The sequence below is a fragment of the Entelurus aequoreus genome, linkage group LG05, assembly GCF_033978785.1.
Source record: "Entelurus aequoreus isolate RoL-2023_Sb linkage group LG05, RoL_Eaeq_v1.1, whole genome shotgun sequence".
NCBI lineage: Eukaryota > Metazoa > Chordata > Actinopteri > Syngnathiformes > Syngnathidae > Entelurus > Entelurus aequoreus.
This window is the reverse complement of record NC_084735.1, coordinates 8048074-8073536: the sequence shown is the minus strand read 5'-3', so window position 1 is coordinate 8073536 and position 25463 is coordinate 8048074. Positions and strand designations below refer to the sequence as shown.

General features: G+C 28.1%; 3 protein-coding genes across 4 annotated transcripts in view; 1 reads left to right on the top strand and 2 right to left on the bottom strand.

Moving 5' to 3' along the window:
* LOC133650116 (cytochrome c oxidase assembly factor 4 homolog, mitochondrial-like) overlaps positions 1-25463 on the bottom strand; it is a 324940-nt gene that overhangs the window by 108442 nt on the left and 191035 nt on the right. The window lies entirely within an intron of this gene.
* On the top strand, positions 10365-17061 carry LOC133650112 (mesenteric estrogen-dependent adipogenesis protein-like). Of its 2 annotated transcripts, none has more exons than XM_062046946.1 (5): positions 10365-10576; positions 10656-10759; positions 15699-15817; positions 15874-16041; positions 16866-17061. In XM_062046946.1, the coding sequence occupies exons 1-5, from the start codon at positions 10401-10403 to the stop codon at positions 16959-16961; spliced, it is 663 nt and encodes a 220-aa protein (XP_061902930.1). In that variant the 5' UTR covers positions 10365-10400; the 3' UTR covers positions 16962-17061. The 2 variants fall into 2 exon arrangements, with proteins under 2 accessions (XP_061902930.1, XP_061902932.1); XM_062046948.1 differs by having other exon boundaries at positions 10366-10576; positions 16815-17012.
* LOC133650113 (arachidonate 5-lipoxygenase-activating protein-like) overlaps positions 16601-25463 on the bottom strand; it is a 14153-nt gene continuing 5290 nt past the window's right edge. Inside the window, exons 3-5 of the mRNA XM_062046949.1 lie at positions 22232-22302; positions 21588-21669; positions 16601-17176 (exon numbers count right to left, since the gene is read on the bottom strand). Of these exons, the coding sequence (XP_061902933.1) occupies positions 17011-17176; positions 21588-21669; positions 22232-22302 (319 nt within the window). The 3' untranslated portion in view covers positions 16601-17010. The remainder of the gene's footprint in view (positions 17177-21587; positions 21670-22231; positions 22303-25463) is intronic.

Here is a 25463-nt window from a genome sequence, read left to right as displayed (position 1 = left end):
TTCGGGGAAAAAATACTGCATATACTGTAATAAAATATTTTCTTAAATGTACTTTATATCAACAGATACACCTGAAGTTGATCTAAAGATTTAGCCTTGAATTAAAAAACGATAAGAATAAAATATGACTTATTTTTAAACATTTTTATGAGTGCTGTCTGTTTGGAGCCCCAAAATTTTTGTGATTTTTTTTTTAACTGTCCCAAAAAAAACCAATGTATCAAAATTAGTATAATTATTTTTTTCACTATTCAAGGCTTCAATTACTTCACATTAACTCTTCCACTTTTAAAAAAAAAATTTGGGAAGAATATTGCATGTAATAAAATATTTAAAAATGTTTTACTTTATATCGACAGATACACCTTTAATTTTTAGCCTTCAATTTTAAAAAAACGATGATTATAATAAAATATGATTTATTTTCAAATTTTTACGAGTGCTGTCTCTTTGATCCACAAAAATTTTAGTGCGATTTTTTTTTAAACTGTCCAAAAAAAAATAAAAAAAATAGCAAAATTAATATTATAATTGTTTTAACTATTCAAGGCTTCAATTACTTCACATTAACTCTTCCACTTTAAAACATTTTTTTGGGGGAAAAAATATTGCATATACTGTAATAAAATATATTTTTTTAATGTACTTTATATCGACAGATACACCTGAAGTTGATCTAAAGATTTAGCCTTGAATTAAAACAATGATAAGAATAAAATATGACTTATTTTAAAAATTTTACGAGTGCTGCCTCTTTGATCCACAAAAATTTTAGTGTGATTTTTTTTTTAAACTGTCCAAAAAATAATAATAATAATATAGCAAAATGAATATTATAATTGTTTTAACTATTCAAGGCTTCAATTACTTCACATTAACTCTTCCACTTTAAAACATTTTTTTGGGGGAAAAAATATTGCATTTACTGTAATAAAATATTTTTAAAAATGTACTTTATATCGACAGATAGACCTGAAGTTGATCTAAAGATTTAGCTTCGAATTAAAAAACGATAAGAATAAAATATGACTTATTTTTAAACATTTTTATGAGTGCTGTCTGTTTGGAGCCCCAAAATTTTTGTGATTTTTTTTTAACTGTCCCAAAAAAAAAACAATACATCAAAATTAGTATAATTATTTTTTTCAATATTCTATTTTTTCAATTACTTCACATTAACTCTTCCACTTTAAAACATTTTTTGGGGAAAAAAATACTGCATATACTGTAATAAAATATTTTTTGAAATGTACTTTATATCAACAGATGCACCTGAAGTTGATCTAAAGATTTAGCCTTGAATTAAAAAACGATAAGAATAAAATATGACTTATTTTTAAACATTTTTATGAGTGCTGTCTGTTTGGAGCCCCAAAATTTTTGTGATTTTTTTTTAACTGTCCAAAAAAAAAAAACAATATATCAAAATTAGTATAATTATTTTTTTCACTATTCAAGGCTTCAATTACTTCACATTGACTCTTCCACTTTAAAACATTTTTTTGGGGGAAAAAATATTGCATATACTGTAATAAAATATTTTTAAAAATGTACTTTATATCGACAGATACACCTGAAGTTGATCTAAAGATTTAGCCTTGAATTAAAACAATGATAAGAATAAAATATGACTTATTTTTAAACATTTTTATGAGTGCTGTCTGTTTGGAGCCCCAACATTTTTGTGATTTTTTTTTTTAACTGTCCAAAAAAAAAACAATATATCAAAATTAGTATAATAATTTTTTTCACTATTCAAGGCTTCAATTACTTCACATTAACTCTTCCACTTTTAAAAAAAAAAATTGGGAAGAATATTGCATGTAATAAAATATTTAAAAATGTTTTACTTTATATCGACAGATACACCTTTAATTTTTAGCCTTCAATTTTAAAAAAACGATAATAATAAAATATGATTTATTTTAAAAATTTTACGAGTGCTGTCTCTTTGATCCACAAAAATTTTAGTGCGATTTTTATTTAAACTGTCCAAAAAAAAAAAAAAAAATAGCTAAATTAATATTATAATTGTTTTAACTATTCAAGGCTTCAATTACTTCACATTAACTCTTCCACATTAAAACATTTTTTTTGGGGAAAAAATATTGCATATACTATAATAACATTTTTTTTTTTAATGTACTTTATATCGACAGATACACCTGAAGTTGATCTAAAGATTTAGCCTTGAATTAAAACAATGATAAGAATAAAATATGACTTATTTTAAAATTTTTACGAGTGCTGCCTCTTTGATCCACAAAAATTTTAGTGTGATTTTTTTTTTTTAACTGTCCAAAAAATAATAATAATAATATAGCAAAATGAATATTATAATTGTTTTAACTATTCAAGGCTTCAATTACTTCACATTAACTCTTCCACTTTAAAACATTTTTTGGGGGGAAAAAATATTGCATATACTGTAATAAAATATTTTTAAAAATGTACTTTATATCGACAGATACACCTGAAGTTGATCTAAAGATTTAGCCTTGAATTAAAACAATGATAAGAATAAAATATGACTTATTATAAAATTTTTACGAGTGCTGCCTCTTTGATCCACAAAAATTTTAGTGTGATTTTTTTTTTTTTTAACTGTCCAAAAAATAATAATAATAATATAGCAAAATGAATATTATAATTGTTTTAACTATTCAAGGCTTCAATTACTTCACATTAACTCTTCCACTTTAAAACATTTTTTTGGGGGAAAAAATATTGGATATACTGTAATAAAATATTTTTAAAAATGTACTTTATATCGACAGATACACCTGAAGTTGATCTAAAGATTTAGCCTTGAATTAAAAAACGATAAGAATAAAATATGACTTATTTTTAAACATTTTTATAAGTGCTGTCTGTTTGGAGCCCCAAAATTTTTGTGACTTTTTTTTTAACTGTCCAAAAAAAAAACAATATATCAAAATTAGTATAATTATTTTTTTCACTATTCAAGGCTTCAATTACTTCACATTGACTCTTCCACTTTAAAACATTTTTTTGGGGGGGAAAAAATATTGCATATACTGTAATAAAATATTTTTAAAAATGTACTTTATATCGACAGATACACCTGAAGTTGATCTAAAGATTTAGCCTTGAATTAAAACAATGATAAGAATAAAATATGACTTATTTTTAAACATTTTTATGAGTGCTGTCTGTTTGGAGCCCCAAAATTTTTGTGATTTTTTTTTTAACTGTCCAAAAAAAAAACAATATATCAAAATTAGTATAATTTATTTTTTTCACTATTCTATTTTTTCAATTACTTCACATTAACTCTTCCACTTTAAAACATTTTTTTTGGGGGAAAAAATATTGCATATACTGTAATAAAATATTTTTAAAAATGTACTTTATATCGACAGATACACCTGAAGTTGATCTAAAGATTTAGCCTTGAATTAAAACAATGATAAGAATAAAATATGACTTATTTTAAAAATTTTACGAGTGCTGCCTCTTTGATCCACAAAAATTTTAGTGTGATTTTTTTTTTTTTAACTGTCCAAAAAATAATAATAATAATATAGCAAAATGAATATTATAATTGTTTTAACTATTCAAGGCTTCAATTACTTCACATTAACTCTTCCACTTTAAAAAAAATTTTTGGGGAAAAAAAATACTGCATATACTGTAATAATATTTTTATTTTTTTTATTTTTATTTTTTTTTAAATAAAAAAAAAAATAAAAAAATAAAAAAATATATTTTTTTAAATGTACTTTATATCAACAGATACACCTGAAGTTGATCTAAAGATTTAGCCTTGAATTGAAACAATGATAGGAATAAAATATGACTTATTCCCAACTAGGACTCTATTGGGGCCAAACTAGAGGGGAGCCCTGAAGGTAAACAAAACAATGTTGGATAGTTTGATGGGAAAAGACTGCGAGAAGAAGTCATGCGTGTGAACTGTAATGCAAAACATTTGTTTTCTGTCTTGCTGGCCGACATCTGCAAGCTGACATCTTTGGTATGGAAGGAGTGAGTCAACATCTGTCTGACCACAGCATCTAAAAATGGAATCAAACGTGCGCACCGACTATGTGCTGAAGAAGCTAGCATCCTTCAACTTGCAATGTTGTGACCAAGGCAAAGTCTGCACATGTGGCACATGTGGAGGAGCCATGGAAGAACACTTTAAAAAATAGTCCCAACATTCTTTAATCAATTTAGGAACTTAGATTTTTACATTTGTTAGAACTTTATATAATTAAGTTGGTGAAGATGCAACAAAATTAGGTTTAATAAACATGAAAAAAAGCAGCAAATTAATGACACCAGTACCTAACTTAATGTATTTTATAGGTTGGTCAAACTTGGTATAATTAAGTTGGTGATAAGTTGCAACAAAATTAAGTAAAATTTTCCAAAAATTGTCCAAAAATGAAGTTGGACAAAAATGAAAGAATTAAGTACACCACACCTAATTAAAATATATATAAGTAAAACATTTTTACTTTGATGAAACTTTTAAAAATTGTCACAACATTTTCCAATCAATTTTTACAAGTTTTGGGAACTTAGGTTTTTTCATTTGTTAAAACTTTATATAATTAAGTTGGTGAAGATGCAACAAAATTAAGTTTAATGAACATGAAAAAAAGCAGCAAATTAATTACACCGGACCTAATTAAATGTATTTTATAGGTTGGTCAAACTTGGTATAATTAAGTTGGTGATAAGTTGCAACAAATTTAAGAACAATTTTCCAAAAATTGTCCAAAAATTAAGTTGGACAAAAATGAAAGAATTAAGTACACCACACCTAATTAAAATATATATAAGTAAAACATTTTTACTTTGATGCAGCTTTAAAAAATTGTCGCAACATTTTCCAATAAATTTTTACAAGTTTTGGGAACTTAGGTTTTTACATTTGTTAAAACTTTATATAATTAAGTTGGTGAAGATGCAACAAAATTAAGTTTAATGAACATGAAAAAAGGCAGCAAATTAATTACACTGTACCTAATTAAATGTATTTTAAAGATTGGTAAAACTTGGTCAAATTAAGTTGGTGATAAGTTGCAACAAAATTAAGTAACGTTTTCCAAAAATTAAGTTGGACAAAAATGAAATAATTAAGTACACCACAGCTAATTAAAAAATATATAAGTTAAAACATGTTTCTTTGATGCAACTTTAAAACTTTGTCCTAACATTCTCTAATCAATTTTTACAAGTTTTGGGAACTTAGGTTTTTACATTTGTTAAAACTTCATATAATTAAGTTGGTGAAGATGCAACAAATTTAAGTTTAATAAACATGAAAAAAGCAGCAAATTAATTACACCATACCTAATTAAATGTATTTTATAGGTTGGTAAAACTTGGTATAATTAAGTTGGTGATAATTTGCAACAAAATGAAGTACAATTTTTACTTTGATGCGAGTTTAAAAAATTGTCGCAACATTTTCCAATCAATTTTTACAAGTTTTGGGAACTTAGGTTTTTACATTTGTTAAAACTTTATATAATTAAGTTGGTGAAGATGCAACAAAATTAAGTGTAATGAACATGAAAAAAATCAGCAAATTAATTACACCGGACCTAATTAAATATATTTTAAAGATTGGTCAAACTTGGTATAATTAAGTTGGTGATAAGTTGCAACAAATTTAAGAACAATTTTCCAAAAATTGTCCAAAAATTAAGTTGGACAAAAATGAAAGAATTAAGTACACCACACCTAATTAAAATATATATAAGTAAAACATTTTTACTTTGATGCAACTTTTAAAAATTGTCACGACATTTTCCAATCAATTTTTACAAGTTTTGGGAACTTAGGTTTTACATTTGTTAAAACTTTATATAATTAAGTTGGTGAAGATGCAACAAAATTAAGTTTAATGAACATGAAAAAAAGCAGCAAATTAATTACACCATGCCTAATTAATGGTATTTTATAGGTTGGTCAAACTTGGTATAATTAAGTTGGTGATAAGTTGCAACAAAATTAAGTAAAATTTTCCAAAAATTGTCCAAAATGAAGTTGGACAAAAATGAAAGAATTAGGTACACCACACCTAATTAAAATATATATAAGTAAAACATTTTTACTTTGATGAAACTTTTAAAAATTGTCGCAACATTTTCCAATCAATTTTTACAAGTTTTGGGAACTCAGGTTTTTAAATTTGTTAAAACTTTATATAATTAAGTTGGTGAAGATGCAACAAAATTAAGTTTAATAAACATGAAAAAAATCAGCAAATTAATTACACCGGACCTAATTAAATGTATTTTAAAGATTGGTCAAACTTGGTATCATTAAGTTGGTGATAAGTTGCAACAAAATTAAGTAACATTTTCCAAAAATTGTCCAAAAATTAAGTTGGACAAAAATGAAAGAATTAAGTACACCACACCTAATTAAAATATATATAAGTAAAACATTTTTACTTTGATGAAACTTTTAAAAATTGTCGCAACATTTTCCAATCAATTTTTACAAGTTTTGGGAACTTAGGTTTTTACATTTGTTAAAACTTTATATAATTAAGTTGGTGAAGATGCAACAAATTTAAGTTTAATAAACATGAAAAAAGCAGCAAATTAATTACACCATACCTAATCAAATGTATTTTATAGGTTGGTCAAACTTGGTATAATTAAGTTGGTGATAAGTTGCAACGAAATGAAGTACAATTTTTACTTTGATGCAAGTTTTAAAAAATTGTCGCAACATTTTCCAATCAATTTTTACAAGTTTTGGGAAATTAGGTTTTTACATTTGTTAAAACTTTATATAATTAAGTTGGTGAAGATGCAACAAAATTAAGTTTAATGAACATGAAAAAAAGCAGCAAATTAATTACACCATGCCTAATTAAATGTATTTTATAGGTTGGTCAAACTTGGTATAATTAAGTTGGTGATAAGTTGCAACAAATTTAAGAACAATTTTCCAAAAATTGTCCAAAAATTAAGTTGGACAAAAATGAAAGAATTAAGTACACCACACCTAATTAAAATATATATAAGTAAAACATTTTTACTTTGATGCAGCTTTAAAAAGTTGTCGCAACATTTTCCAATCAATTTTTACAAGTTTTGGGAACTTAGGTTTTTACATTTGTTAAAACTTTATATACTTAAGTTGGTGAAGATGCAACAAAATTAAGTTTAATGAACATGAAAAAAGGCAGCAAATTAATTACACCAGACCTAATTAAATGTATTTTAAAGATTGGTAAAACTTGGTAAAATTAAGTTGGTGATAAGTTGCAACAAAATTAAGTAACGTTTTCCAAAAATTAAGTTGGACAAAAATGAAATAATTAAGTACACCACACCTAATTAAAAAATAAAAAAGTTAAAACATGTTTCTTTGATGCAACTTTAAAACTTTGTCCTAACATTCTCTAATCAATTTTTACACGTTTTGGGAACTTAGGGTTTTACATTTGTTAAAACTTTATATAATTAAGTTGGTGAAGATGCAACAAATTAAGTTTAATAAAAATGAAAAAAGGCAGCAAATTAATGACAGTGGACCTAAATAAATGTCTTTTATAGGTTGGTAAAACTTGGTAAAATTAAGTTGGTGATAATTTGACCAAGTTTTACCAATCTATAAAATGCATTTAATTAGGTCTGGTGTAATTAATTTGTTGCCTTTTTTCAGGTTTATTAAACTTAATTTGGTTGTATCTTCACCAACTTAATTATATAAAGTTTTAACAAATGTAAAAACCTAAATTGCCAAAACTTGTAAAAATGTATTAAAAAATGGGACAATTTTTTAAAGTTGCATCAAAGTAAAAAAATGTCACTTATATATATTTTAATTAGGTGTGGTGTATTTAATTCTTTCATTTTTGTCCAACTTCATTTTTGGACAATTTTTGGAAAATGTTACATAATTTTGTTGCAACTTATCACCAACTTAATTATACCAAGTTTTACCAATCTATAAAATACATTTGATTAGGTCTGCTGTCATTAATTTGCTTCCTTTTTTCATGTTTATTAAACTTAATTTTGTTGCATCTTCACCAACTTAATTATATAAAGTTTTAACAAATGTAAAAACCTAAGTTCCCAAAACATGTAACATTTGATTGAAAAATGTTGGCACAATGTTTTAAAGTTGCATCAAAGTAAACATATTTTACTTACATATATTTTAATTAAGTGTGGTGTACTTAATTCTTTCATTTTTGTCCAAATTAATTTTTGGGCAATTTTTGCAAAATGTTACTTAATTTTGTTGCAACTTATCACCAACTTAATTTTACCAAGTTTTACCAACCTATAAAATACATTTAATTAGGTCTGGTGTAATTAATTTGCTGCCTTTTTTCACATTTATTAAACTTAATTTTGTTGCATCTTTACCAACTTAATTATATAAAGTTTTAACAAATTTAAAAACCTAAGTTCCTACAACACAAATTAATTTTTGGGCAATTTTTTGAAAATGTTACTTAATTTTGTTGCAACTTATCACCAGCTTAATTTTTACCAAGTTTTACCAACCTATAAAATACATTTGATTAGGTCCGCTGTCATTAATTTGCTGCCTTTTTGCATGTTTATTAAACTTAATTTTGTTGCATCTTCACCAACTTAATTATGTAAAGTTTTAACAAATGTAAAAACCTAAGTTCCCAAAACTTTAAAAATTGATTGGAAAATGTTGTGACAATTTTTTAAAGTTGCATCAAAGTAACATTTTTTTTACTTATATATATTTTAATTAGGTGTGATGTATTTAATTATTTAATTTTTGTCCAACTTCATTTTTTGAAAATTGTACTTAATTTTGTTGCAACTTATCACCAACTTAATGATACCAAGTTTGACCAACCTATAAAATACATTTAATTAGGTACTGGTGTAATTAATTTGCTGCCTTTTTTCATTTTTATTAAACTTAATTTTGTTGCATCTTCACCAACTTAATTATGTAAAGTTTTAACAAATGTAAAAACCTAAGTTCCCAAAACTTTAAAAATTGATTGGAAAATGTTGTGACAATTTTTTAAAGTTGCATCAAAGTAACATTTTTTTTACTTATATATATTTTAATTAGGTGTGATGTATTTAATTATTTAATTTTTGTCCAACTTCATTTTTTGAAAATTGTACTTAATTTTGTTGCAACTTATCACCAACTTAATGATACCAAGTTTGACCAACCTATAAAATACATTTAATTAGGTACTGGTGTAATTAATTTGCTGCCTTTTTTCATTTTTATTAAACTTAATTTTGTTGCATCTTCACCAACTTAATTATATAAAGTTTGATCAAATGTAAAAACCTAAGTTCCCCAAAATTAAAAAAATTGATTAGAAAATGTTGCGACCATTTTTTTAAAGTTGCATCAAAGTAAAAAAAATTGCGTATATATATTTTAATTAAGTGTTGTGTACATATTCACAATTCTTTCATTTTTGTCCAACTTAATTTTTTGACAATTTTTTTGAAAATATTACTTATTTTTGTTGCAACTTATCACCAACTTAATGCCTTTTTTCATGTTTATTCAACTTAATTTTGTTGCATCTTCTCCAACTTAGTTATATAAAGTTTGAACAAACTTAAAAACGGAAAATTCCCAAAACTTCGGTGATCCGACCAGATAACAAGGCGATGGACGGACGTGAAGACGACAGACAAGATATCTCTGATATCTCTAAATATCTTGACATTTATTAGATGATTATATAAATAAGGACGAGCAGGCAGCAGCTCACACATTCTCATACTTTCTGTAACATACAGGAAGAAATTATGTCCGTGCGTCAACTTTTTTTGCTGCTAAATTATCCACAACATTATTTTTATGTCGCCTTTGGTCCGACTTCCTAAAAAAATAAAGTTAAAAAACAAATTAGCTGTTTACTGGCACATACTATTCATGTTAAAAAACATATAATAATAATAAATAATATCGTTATAAAATGCACTTAGTAATTCATTTTTTCCAAGTGAATTCGGGTTTTATGTGCCTTCAAAAACAAAATGTGACTAATCGTGGAAGATGTATTCTTCCACTCATGAGTGTTTGCACAGCAGTGACCCACTTGCAGGAGGAAGCAGTAGCCGGAAGTGGTTTTAGCCCCTTAAAAATAAGAGCCTGTGGACTAATAGTTGATTATTTCCGTCTTGTTTTGCTTTTTTACATGGAGTTGATTAAAAACGTACGCGTCACTTCTTTAACCCGCACTTTCAGCGACGGTTTGTTGTATTTCCCGCGTTGTATCGACACTTTTTTTTTTTCGAAAGGGACTTTTATTTTTTTTATCAAACCGGAAGTACTTTTGGCGTCATCGTGTCTAGCTTCGTAACGAGCATGCGCTATATATATTCCAGGCGGCGTGCGAGTGGGCTCGCAGAACATAAAGAAGCCGCGGGAAAATGACACGCCAGAGCCGGATGACGGTGACGGAGTTGGACGAGTTCCTCCGGAAACCCCCGAGCGGCGTCTCGGTGGCGACCAAGCGAGTTTGTGTGGACCCTGAAACGAGCCTGCTTCTGGTGGACCCCCGTGACGCCGTGGCGGCCAGCGTGGACTTCCAGGGCTCGCTGGGAAGGTGAGAGACGCTGTGGGGCTTTTTTTCACGATCAAAACAAACAAACAACAACATTTATGAAACGTGTCGTCATAAACAGAAACATTACACTGACCGACTTGTGGGAGTACAGCAGCTTCAGGAAGAAACTTGTGTCCAGAACCATTTACCTGCTCATGTCCACGCACCTGCCCACCTCCACAGGTGTGCTCATTAATATTCATCTTAAAATGGTCGTCACGCTTTGTTGCTGTTTGGAGGTTCACTTCTTTCAAAAGCTTGAATTTATGGAATTAATTCATTCAAAGTAGTGAGCAAAATGTGTTTATGAAAACTCAGTGGAAAAAAATAAATAAAAATATTAGTTTTAAAAATGCAATGTGTTAAAATTCAGTCTATAGAAAAATAGTCTATAAAACAAGTCAGTGTAAAAAAAAAAAAAAAAAAAATCAGTGTATGAAACTATCAGTGTAAAAAAGTCAATCTGTCAAAATTCAGTGTATAAAAAAAGTTCAGTGTAAAGAAAAAAGTTAATTGCATACAAATGTCAGTGTAAAAAAAATCACTGCGGTAAAATTCAGTGTATAAAAAATTGTGTTCAGTGTACAAAAAAAAATCAGGTTATAAAAAGTTCAGTGTAACAAAAATCACTGTGGAAAAAGTGTCAAATAAATTCCATGTATGAAAACAATCAGTGTAAAAATTCTAGTGTGTAAAAAAAACATCACGGTGTAAATATTCAATGTGTAAAAATTCTGTGTAAAAAAAAATAAAAAATTCAATGCATAAAAAAGTTGAGTGTAAAAAAAAAAATCACTGTAAAAAGTGTAAAATTTCATGTATAAATAAAATCAGTGTAAAAAATCTAGTGTGTAAAAAAAACATCACTGTGTAAATATTCAATGTGTGAAAATTCTGTGTAAAAAAAAGAAAAAAGAATTCAATGCATAAAAAAAGTTCAGTGTACAAAAAAGTTCAGTGTAAAAAAAAAAAATCTCTGTGTAAAAAGTGTAGAATAAATTTCATGTATAAATAAAATCGGTGTAAAAAATCTAGTGTGTAAAAAAACATCACTGTGTAAATATTCAATGTGTAAAAATTCTGTGTAAAAATAAAAAAAAAATTCAATGCATAAAAAAAGTTCAGTGTAAAAAAAAATCACTGTGTAAAAAGTGTAAAATAAATGTCATGTATATATAAAATCAGTGTAAAAAATCTAGTGTGTAAAAAAAACATCACTGTGTAAATATTCAATGTGTAAAAATTCTGTGTAAAAAAAAATAAATTTAAAGTTCAATGCATAAAAAAAGTTCAGTGTACAAAAAAGTTCAGTGTAAAAAAAAAATCACTGTGTAAAAAGTGTAGAATAAATTTCATGTATAAATAAAATCAGTGTAAAAAAATCTAGTGTGTAAAAAAACATCACTGTGTAAATATTCAATGTGTGAAAATTCTGTGTAAGAAAAAAGAATTCAATGCATAAAAAAAGTTCAGTGTACAAAAAAGTTCAGTGTAAAAAAAAATCACTGTGTCAAAAATTGTAAAATAAATTTCATGTATAAAAAAATCAGTGTAAAAAATCTAGTGTGTAAAAAAACATCACTGTGTAAAAATTCAATGTGTAAAACAAAATCAATGCATAAAACTAGTTCAGTGTAAAAAAAAGTTCGGCGTAAAATTCAGACTATAAAAAATTAGTCTATAAAAAAATTCAGTGTTAAAAAAAAAAGGTTCAGTGTATACAACTATCAGTGTAACAAAAATCAATGTATAAAAAATGTCAGTGTAAAAAAAGTTAATTGCATACAAATATCAGTGTAAAGAAATCACTGTGGTAAAATTCAGTCTATAAAGTTCAGTGTATAAAAACGTTCAATGTACAAAAACAATCAGTGTATAAAAAGTTCAGTGTAAAAAATGAATCCCTGTGTAAAATTCAGTGTAAAATAAATTCCATGTATAAAAAAATCAGTGTCAAAAGTCTAGCATGTAAAAAAACATCGTTGTTAAAATATTCAATGTGTAAAAATTCAGTGCATAAAAAAAGTTCAGTGTAAAAAAAAAAAAAAGTTCAGTGTATAAAATTTTGGTGCAATGTGGTAAAATTCAGACTATAAAAATAGTCTATAAAAAAAATTCTGTGTAAAAAAAAGTTCAGTGTATACAACTATCAGTGTAAAAAAAATCAATGTGTCAAAATTCAATGTATAAAAAAGTTCAGTGTAAAAGTTAATTGCATACACATATCAGTGTAAAGAAATCACTGTGGTCAAATTCAGTGTATAAAAAAGTTCAGTGTACAAAAAGTTCAGTGTAAAAAAAATCACTGTGCAAAAATTCAGTGTCAACTAAATTCCATGTATAAAAAAATCAGTGTAAAATATGTAGTGTGTATAAAAAATAATAATAAAATAAACCATCACTGAAAATATTCAATGTGTAAAAATTGAGTGCATAAAAAAGTTCAGTGTAAAAATAAAAAAAGTTCAGCATATAAAAATATCGGTGTTAGAAACGCAATGTTAAAATTCAATCTATAAAAAATGTCTATAAAAAAAGTCAGTGTAAAGAAAAAATATCCAATGTGTAAAAAAAATCTGTTGAAAAAAGTTCGGTGTAAAAAAAGTTCAGCGTATAAAAATATCAGTGCAAGAAACACAGTGTTAAAATTCAGTCTATATAAAATTTCAGTGTAAAAAAAGTTAATTGCAAACAAATATAAGTGTAAAAAAAATCACTGTGGTAAAATTCAGTGTATACAAAAATCGGTGTGTAAAAAAATTCAATGTATGAAATAATTCAGTGTATACAAAGTTCAGTGTAAAAGAAAATCACTGCGTAAAAAATCAGTCTAAAATAAATTCCATGTATATAAAAAAAATCAGTGTAAAAAATCGAGCGTGTAAAAAAAAATTGAAATAATAATAATAATTGTGAAAATATTCAATATGTAAAAATTCAGTGCATAAAAAAGTTCAGGGTGTAAAAATATCGGTGTAAGAAACGCAATATTAAAATTCAATCTATAAAAAATGTCTAAAAAACTTCAGTGTAAAAAAAAAAAAAATCCAACCCAATGTGTAAAAAAAAATCTGGTGAAAAAAGTTCAGTGTATAAAAATATCAGTGTAAAAAAACTCAGTGTTAAAATTCAGTCTATAAAAAATTTCAGTGTAAAAAAAGTTAATTGCATACAAATATCAGTGTAAAAAAATCACTGTGGTAAAATTGGCTGTATAAAAAAAATCGGTGTATAAAAAGAACTGTGTATTAAAAAATTAAATGTATAAAATAATTCAGTGTATACAAAGTTCAGTGTAAAAAAAAAATCACTGTGTAAAAATTCAGTGTAAAAAAAATTTCATGTATGAAAAAAATCAGTGTAAAAAATGTAGCGTGTAAAAAATAAAAATAAAAATTGTGAAAATATTCAATGTGTAAAAATTCAGTGCATAAAAAAGTTCAATGTATATAAATATCGGTGTAAAAAAATCACTGTAAAAATCCAGTGTAAAATAAATTCCATGTATATAAAAATCAGTGTAAAAAATCTAGTGTAAAAAAAACATCACTGAAAATATTTGTGTAAAAATTTAGTGCATAAAAAAGTTCAGCGTATAACAAATATCGGTGTAAGAAACGCAATACACCAATTCAATCTATAAAAAAATTGTCTATAAAAAAATTCAGTGTAAAAAAAAAAAAAATTTAACGTGTAAAAAAAAATCTGTGTGAAAAAAAGTTCAGTATATAAAAATATCAGTGTAAGAAACTCAGTGTTAAAATTCAGTCTATAAAATTTCACTGTGGTAAAATTCGGTGTATAAAAAAAATCAGTGTATAAAAATGATTCAGTGTATTAGAACATTAAATGTATAAAATAATTCAGTGTATACAAAGTTCAGTGTAAAAAAAAATCACTGTGTAAAAATTCAGTGTAAAAAAATTCCATGTATGAAAAAAAAATCAGTGTAAAAAAATCTAGTGTGTAAAAAATAAAAAATTAAAATAATTTTAAAAAATTGAAAATATTCTATGTGTAAAAATTCAGTACATAAAAAAGTTCAGTGTAAAAAAAATAAAAATTAAGCGTTTAAAAATATTGGTGTAAAAAACGCAATGACTCGATAAGTCTATAAAAAAATTTCCGTGTAAAAAAAAAATCACTGGTAAAATTCAGTGTATAAAAAGAATTCAGTGTATAAAAAGAATTCAGTGTAAAAAAAATCAGTGTAAAAATCAGTGTAAAAAAATCTAGTGTGTAAAAAAAAAATTGAAAAAAATACACAATTGTGAAAATATTTAATGTGTAAAAATTCAGCGCATAAAAAAGTTCAGCGTATAAAAATATCAGTGTATGAAACGCAATATTAAAATTCAATCTATAAAAAATGTTTATAAAAAAATCAGTGTAAAAAATGTAGTGTAAAAAAAATTAAAAAAATAAAATAAATAAATAAATTGTGAAAATATTCAATGTGTAAAAATTCAGTGCATAAAAAAGTTCAGTGTAAAAAAAAAAGTTAAGCTTTTAAAAATATCAGTGTAAGAAACGCAATGTTAAAATTAAGTCTATAAAAAATTTCAGTGTAAAAAAAAAATCCCTGGTAAAATTCAGTGTATAAAAAGAATTCAGTGTAAAATAAATTCCACGTATAAAAAATCAGTGTAAAAAATCGAGTGTGTAAAAAAAAAAAAAATAGTAATAATTGTGAAAATATTCAATGTGTAAAAATTCAGTGCCTAAAAAAAGTTCAGTGTATAGAAATATCGGTGTAAAAAAATCACTGTAAAAATTCAGTGTAAAATAAATTCAATGTATAAGAAATCTAGTGTGTAAAAAAAAAAAAAAGAATAAAATCCCTGTGAAAATATTCAATGTGTAAAAAATGAGAAATTACATTTTCACCAAAATAATCAGTTCCATAAATGAATTGTCCAAAATAATCTTTCATAGTAAAATGCAAAGTGTTCCTTAAGTAGCTACTAGACACAAATATGAAATGTTTTCTGCTCATCAACACTTTATAATGGGACTGCCTGTGGAAAATAAACCAAAAAACCCTTTTTGTTCCAAATCTTACAAACATTCAGGGATTCAACTCCTCCGCACACATGACTGACACGTGTTCGATTCCCTGCAGATGTGGTGAAGCGCTACGTGGTGTCCGTGGACTGCGCCAACGCGCTGGTCAGGCGGAGGCTGGAGCAAGGTCTGGACTGGGCCATCTCGTCCGTGGCGGGAGAGAGCTACCAGGTGGAGGTACGTCCGCCCCGCTCACGTTTGCTATGGCGTGTCCTTACCTTACCTGACCTCAGATGGACCTGAGCGAGACCTTGGACACGTGGGCGGCCGGCAACCTGCCCAAAGATGACGGGACGGGGGTCAGACCTCGGTGGGCCGGCGCCTCCTTCACCTTGAAGTACCACTCCGACGCTCTCTTCGACTTCCCGCACTGGTTCGGACTCAGCAAGAGGAAGTTCCAGGTTGGAATTTTCTCGCACTGTCAAATATTTTCTTACTTGACATATATGACACTTGTTAGCGTGCTTAGCATGCTGGCGTTTTTTTAGTGTTGGGATACACCTCCAATTATTGACAAATATTTCAGGTGCACGCCTGAGTAATATATTTTGGTGCTTAAATCGCTAGTTAGCATTTAGCATGCTAATATTAGCATGATAAAAATTGTTTTTACTTGGGCTAATTTAGCAGTTACACACCTCCGGTCTTATATATTTGACTATTTCACTAAGTGTATGTGTGTGTTGAATTTTTTTTCCTGCGCCATGACTAGGGAAGGTTGTTTGGATCAGGTCATAGAAGTGAATGCTGGTCACTTGCCTGACTCGCATGTCAGCACCTATCAAAAATATTTATATATATATATATATATATGTAATTTAATATGTAAACACCCGGCCAGGTTGCTTTTTTGAGCTTGCGCCACCTGGTGGGCCAATTTAAAGACCCCCGGCGGGCCGCAATTGACCTGCGGGCCTTTGTTTGGACACCCACAGAAAGAAAAGACAAACAAATAACTTCCAGAACTTTATTTTGCATTGGGAATGTGAGGAGAGAGGAGGGATGATGAGCCAAAAACAGACTAACAGGAATGTTATGGTAGGCAGTAATACAGCATCAATCACAAAAGAAACCCATTTGGAGAGTAACCTTTGACGAAAAGACAAAAAGTGATCTCTGCAATCCCATAAATCCTCGTCCTGCTGTCTTACGTCTCCTCTCTGCTTCTCCACAGCTGAGACTGACCTGAAGGGGGCGCCGTTGTTTTTTTGTTTTTTTTACACAGAGACCACTTTTCGCAGAAGACCTTCCAGGCGGAGTGAAGCGAGGTGGAGAAGCCAAGAAGGAGCTCGAGCAAATGTTTATTTTTATACCAGACTAAATGTATTTGTAATAAAAATGAGGAAAAAGAAGCGTTTTAGTCTGAGGCTTCACGGGATGAGCAGCAGGGCGGAGGCAGCCTTGGTGATGGTCTCCAAGTAGCCCGTGTAGTTGTTGTCGTCGCACACACACACCAGCAGGTAGTTGACGATGCCCACCATGGACATCAGCAGCAGGAAGAACAGGACGCGTTTGCCAAACAGGAAACCTGGCGTGCTGCGCAACAACAATACATGTAAACACACACAGTGATGTATAACAACAATACATGTAAACACACAGTAATGTATAACAACAATACATGTAAACACACACAATGACGTATAACAACAATACATGTAAACACACACAGTGATGTATAACAACAATACATGTAAACACACAGTAATGTATAACAACAATACATGTAAACATACATATAAACACACACAGTGATGTATAACAATACATGTAAACATACATATAAACACACACAGTGATGTATAACAACAATACATGTAAACACACACAGTGATGTATAACAACAATACATGTAAACACACAGTAATGTATAACAACAATACATGTAAACATACATATAAACACACACAGTGATGTATAACAACAATACATGTAAACATACATATAAACACACACAGTGATGTATAACAACAATACATGTAAACATACACACACAGTGATGTATAACAACAATACATGTAAACACACACAGTGATGTATAACAACAATACATGTAAACACACAGTAATGTATAACAACAATACATGTAAACACACAGTAATGTATAACAACAATACATGTAAACATACATATAAACACACACAGTGATGTATAACAACAATACATGTAAACACACACAATGACGTATAACAACAATACATGTGAACACACACAGTGATGTATAACAATACATGTAAACATACACACACAGTGATGTATAACAACAATACATGTAAACACACACAGTGATGTATAACAATACATGTAAACATACACACACAGTGATGTATAACAACAATACATGTAAACATACACACACAGTGATGTATAACAACAATACATGTAAACACACACAGTGATGTATAACAACAATACATGTAAACACACACAGTAATGTATAACAACAATACATGTAAACATACACACACAGTGATGTATAACAACAATACATGTAAACACACACAGTAATGTATAACAACAATACATGTAAACATACACACACAGTGATGTATAACAACAATACATGTAAACATACATATAAACACACACAGTAATGTATAACAACAATACATGTAAACATACACACACAGTGATGTATAACAACAATACATGTAAACATACATATAAACACACATAGTAATGTATAACAACAATACATGTAAACACACACAGTAATGTATAACAACAATACATGTAAACATACACACACAGTGATGTATAACAACAATACATGTAAACATACATATAAACACACACAGTAATGTACAACAATACATGTAAACATACATATAAACACACACACTGATGTATAACAACAATACATGTAAACATACATATAAACACACACAGTGATGCATAAAAATACATGTAAACACACAGTAATGTATAACAATACATGTAAACATACATATAAACACACACAGTGATGTATAAAAACAATATATGTAAACATACATATAAACACACACAGTAATGTATAACAATACATGTAAACATACATATAAACACACACACAGTGATGTATAACAATACATGTAAACATACATATAAACACACACACTGATGTATAACAACAATACATGTAAACATACATATAAACACACAGTGATGTATAACAATACATATAAACATACACAGTGCTGCATGACAACAATACATGTAAACATACATACAAACACACACACACACACTGATGTATAACAACAATACATGTAAACACATACATATAAACACACACACAGTGCTGTATAACCACAATACATGTAAACACACACTGATGTATAACAATACATGTAAACATACATGTAAACACACACAGTGATGTATAACAATACATGTAAACACACAGTGATGTATAACAATACATGTAAACATACATATAAACACACACAGTGATGTATAACAATACATGTAAACATACATATAAACACACACAGTGCTGCATGACAACAATACATGTAAACATACATATAAACACACACACAGTGATGTATAACAATACATGTAAACATACATATAAACACACACACTGATGTATAACAACAATACATGTAAACATACATATAAACACACACAGCGATGTATAACAATACATGTAAACATACATATAAACACACACAGTGATGTATAACAACAATACATGTAAACATACATACAAACACACACACACACACTGATGTATAACAACAATACATGTAAACACATACATATAAACACACACACAGTGCTGTATAACAACAATACATGTAAACACACACTGATGTATAACAATACATGTAAACATACATGTAAACACACACAGTGATGTATAACAATACATGTAAACATACATATAAACACACACAGTGATGTATAACAATACATGTAAACACACACAGTGATGTATAACAACAATACATGTAAACATACATATAAACACACACAGTGCTGCATGACAACAATACATGTAAACATACATATAAACACACACAGTGATGTATAACAACAATACATATAAACACACACACTGATGTATAACAATACATGTAAACATACATACAAACACACACACACACACAGTGCTGTATAACAACAATACATATAAACACACACAGTGATGTATAACAACAATACATGTAAACATACATATAAAAACACACACAGTGATGTATAACAACAATACATGTAAACATACGTATAAACACACACAGTGATGTATAACAACAATACATGTAAACATACATATAAACACACACACAGTGATGTATAACAACAATACATGTAAACATACATATAAACACACACAGTGATGTATAACAACAATACATGTAAACATACATATAAACACACACAGTGATGTATAACAACAATACATGTAAACATACATGTAAACACACACAGTGATGTATAACAACAATACATGTAAACATACGTATAAACACACACAGTGATGTATAACAACAATACATGTAAACATACATATAAACACACACACAGTGATGTATAACAACAATACATGTAAACATACATATAAACACACACAGTGATGTATAACAACAATACATGTAAACATACATATAAACACACACACTGATGTATAACAACAATACATGTAAACATACATATAAACACACACAGTGATGTATAACAATACATTTAAACATACATATAAACACACACAGTGATGTATAACAATACATGTAAACATACATATAAACACACAGTGATGTATAACAACAATACATGTAAACACACATATAAACACACACAGTGATGTATAACAACAATACATGTAAACATACATACAAACACACACACACACACTGATGTATAACAACAATACATGTAAACATACATATAAACACACACAGTGATGTATAACAACAATACATGTAAACATACATATAAACACACACAGTGATGTATAACAACAATACATGTAAACATACATATAAACACACACACAGTGATGTATAACAACAATACATGTAAACATACATATAAACACACACAGTGATGTATAACAACAATACATGTAAACATACATATAAACACACACAGTGATGTATAACAACAATACATGTAAACATACATATAAACACACACAGTGATGTATAACAACAATACATGTAAACATACATACAAACACACACACACACACTGATGTATAACAACAATACATGTAAACATACATATAAACACACACAGTGATGTATAACAACAATACATGTAAACACACATATAAACACACACAGTGATGTATAACAACAATACATGTAAACATACATACAAACACACACACACACACTGATGTATAACAACAATACATGTAAACACATACATATAAACACACACACACACACTGATGTATAACAACAATACATGTAAACATACATACAAACACACACACACACACAGTGCTGTATAACAACAATACATGTAAACACACAGTGATGTATAACAACAATACATGTAAACATACATATAAACACACACAGTGATGTATAACAACAATACATGTAAACATACATATAAACACACACAGTGATGTATAACAACAATACATGTAAACATACATATAAACACACACACTGATGTATAACAATACATGTAAACATACATATAAACACACACACTGATGTATAACAATACATGTAAACATACATATAAACACACACACTGATGTATAACAACAATACATGTAAACATACATATAAACACACACAGTGATGTATAACAACAATACATGTAAACACACACAGTGATGTATAACAATACATGACAACAATACATGTAAACACACACACACACACTCACACACACACACACACACACACACACACACACACACACACACACACACACACACACACACACACACACACACACACACACACACACACACACACACACACACACACACACACACCTCTGGCAGCTCTGCCCCATGTAGCCCACAAAGTACTTGTGTCGGACCACCACGTAGATCAGACCAGCGAAGGCAGCAGGAGCTGAAACAAAAAACATATATATACACACACACACATATATATATATATATATATATATATATATATATATATATATATATATATATATATATATATATATATATATATATATATATATATATATATATATATATATATATATATATATATATATATATATATATGTATATATATATATATTAATGTGTGTGTGTATATATATGAATTATATATAAACATATATGTATATATTTCATGCAAGGTTGATTATTTTCTGGGGGAAAAAGGCGGCAGGCTAATCATCAAAATGTGCCGTCGTTCGCGTCCTGCCGCCGTCCCGTTACTTTTGTCCATGCCCACTTCACGGGCCACTTCATTAGGTACGCAGCGGCACGTGAATACCAGCACGAGAGAGTGAAATAAGTTCAGCAAAGTGTACATTCAAGCACGTGTTTGCAAACACGGCGGTAAACATTAACACGTGCGTGTGTGTGTGTGTGTGTGTGTGTGTGTGTGTGTGTGTGTGTGTGTGTGTGTGTGTGTGTGTGTGTGTGTGCGTGTGTGTGTGTGTGTCAATGATTACCTTGGCTCAGACAAAGGCCGGCACACCACATGACGGCCAGGAAAGTGGCGTAGGCGTCCATGCAGTTGCGGCTGCCGTGAAAGCAAACAGCGGGAGGTCACACGGGGCCGGGAATGCACAAGTCAGGCGGGCACATGCTAACAATAGCATTGGTGAAATACCGAAATACATGACACTGACGAGGTGAGGTATTACCGCTAAATTAGCACAACAACAACAAAAACCATCACGCTAATGTTAGCCTGCTAAAATGCTAACTGTAACATGCGTCAAGTACCAAAATGTATTACTCTAAAGTGTGTTTAAAATGCTAGCCTGCAAACGTTAGCATGAAAAAAGCTCAAATCGTACCGTTGCCGGGCTTTTAGCCTTTTCAAAAAGTCGCTATGGAAACCGTCACTATAGCAACAGTTCTAAATAGAAATAAATGTCTCTGCTTTAATGATTTTTTTAAAATGAATATACATACATATATATTTATATACACTTTGCTTAATTTCAAAGTACATTTGTGGTGCTGACGCAGAAAAAAGTGTCAAGTTTTTAAATAAAGACTACATTAACCCGTCAACATTAAGATAGACTCATTATTTACACTTTATTTTTCCCACAATGTGGATATTTGACATGACCTAGTAATATTCTATTTTTTTTTCTCAAACATAACTAATGTTCCACCATCTTTTTGGCTGTGACCCCAAAAAAATAAATAATAGATTTTAGTAGTAAAAAGCACTTTACATTGAGCAAACAACCTCAAAGGGCTACAGTGTATTAAAAAAACAGTGTATTAAAAAAATAAATAAAAAGATAATAAAAAATAAAAAATAGAACTAGCACGCATATATACAGCCCCTAAAGGGACATTGGGGAATTTAAAAAAAAATTTTTTTTTTTTAGACATGTATCTCGTGCGTACGAGAAACTATCTTGTGCGCACGAGACACTTTTTATAAAGTTATTAAAATATATATATATATATATATATATATATATATATATATATATATATATATATATATATATATTTTTTTTTAATTTGTATTTTTTATTAAAAATTTTTTAAACATGTACGAGAAAGTTTCTCGTGCGCACGAGAAACTTTCTTGTGCGCACGAGAAAGTTTCTCGTGCACACGAGACACTTTTTATAAAGTTATTAAAATATATATATATATATATATATATTTTTTTTAATTATTTGTATTTTTTATTAAAAAATTTTTAGACATGTACGAGAAAGTGTCTCGTGCGCACGAGAAACTTTCTCGTGCGCACGAGACACTTATTATAAAGTTATTAAAATATATATATATATATATATATATATATATTTTTTTTTAAATTATTTGTATTTTTTATAAAAAAAATTTAGACATGTACGAGAAAGTTTCTCGTGCGCACGAGACACTTTTTATAAAGTTATTAAAATATATATATATATATATATATATATATATATATATATATATATATATATATATATATATATATAGTTTTTTTTTGTTTTTTTTTTATTATTTGTATTTTTTATAAAAAAAATTTAGACATGTACGAGAAAGTTTCTCGTGCGCACGAGAAACTTTCTTGTGCGCACGAGAAAGTTTCTCGTGCACACGAGACACTTTTTATAAAGTTATTAAAATATATATATATATATATATATATTTTTTTTTTTAAATTATTTGTATTTTTTATTAAAACATTTTTAGACATGTACGAGAAAGTTTCTCGTGCGCACGAGACACTTTTTATAAAGTTATTAAAATATATATATATATATATATATATATATATATATATATTTTTTTTTTTTTTTTTTATTATTTGTATTTTTTATAAAAAAAATTTAGACATGTACGAGAAAGTTTCTCGTGCGCACGAGACACTTTTTATAAAGTTATTAAAATATATATATATATATATGTATATATTTTTTTATTTTTTTTAATTATTTGTATTTTTTATAAAAAAAATTTAGACATGTACGAGAAAGTTTCTCGTGCGCACGAGAAACTTTCTTGTGCGCACGAGAAAGTTTCTCGTGCACACGAGACACTTTTTATAAAGTTATTAAAATATATATATATATATATATATATATTTTTTTTTTAATTATTTGTATTTTTTATTAAAATTTTTTTAGACATGTACGAGAAACTTTCTCGTGCGCACAAGAAAGTGTCTCGTGCGCACGAGAAACTTTCTCGTGCGCACGAGACACTTTTTATAAAGTTATTAAAATATATATATATATATATATATATATATATATATATATATATATATATATATATATATATATATATATATATATATATATATATTTTTTTTTTTTTTAAATTATTTGTATTTTTTATTAAAAAAATTTAGACATGTACGAGAAAGTTTCTCGTGCGCACGAGACACTTTTTATAAAGTTATTAAAATATAAATATATATATATATATATATATATATATATATTTATTTTTTTTAATTATTTGTATTTTTTATTAAAACATTTTTAGACATGTACGAGAAAGTTTCTCGTGCGCACGAGAAACTTTCTTGTGCGCACGAGAAAGTTTCTCGTGCACACGAGACACTTTTTATAAAGTTATTAAAATATATATATATATATATATATATTTTTTTTTTTTAATTATTTGTATTTTTTATTAAAACATTTTTAGACATGTACGAGAAAGTTTCTCGTGCGCACGAGAAACTTTCTTGTGCGCACGAGATAGTTTCTCGTGCGCACGAGATACATGTCTAAAAAAAAAAAAAAAATTACAAATGTTTTTTATTTCTTTATAATTTTATAAAAGGTTTCTTGTGCGCACGAGAAACTTTCTCGTACATGTCTAAAAAAAAAAAAAAAAAAAATACAAATAATTAAAAATATATACACACTACCGTTCAAAAGTTTGGGGTCACATTGAAATGTCCTTATTTTTGAAGGAAAAGCACTGTACTTTTCAATGAAGATAACTTTAAACTAGTCTTAACTTGAAAGAAATACACTCTATACATTGCTAATGTGGTAAATGACTATTCTAGCTGCAAATGTCTGGTTTTTGGTGCAATATCTACATAGGTGTATAGAGGCCCATTTCCAGCAACTATCACTCCAGTGTTCTAATGGTACAATGTGTTTGCTCATTGGCTCAGAAGGCTAATTGATGATTAGAAAACCCTTGTGCAATCATGTTCACACATCTGAAAACACTTTAGCTCGTTACAGAAGC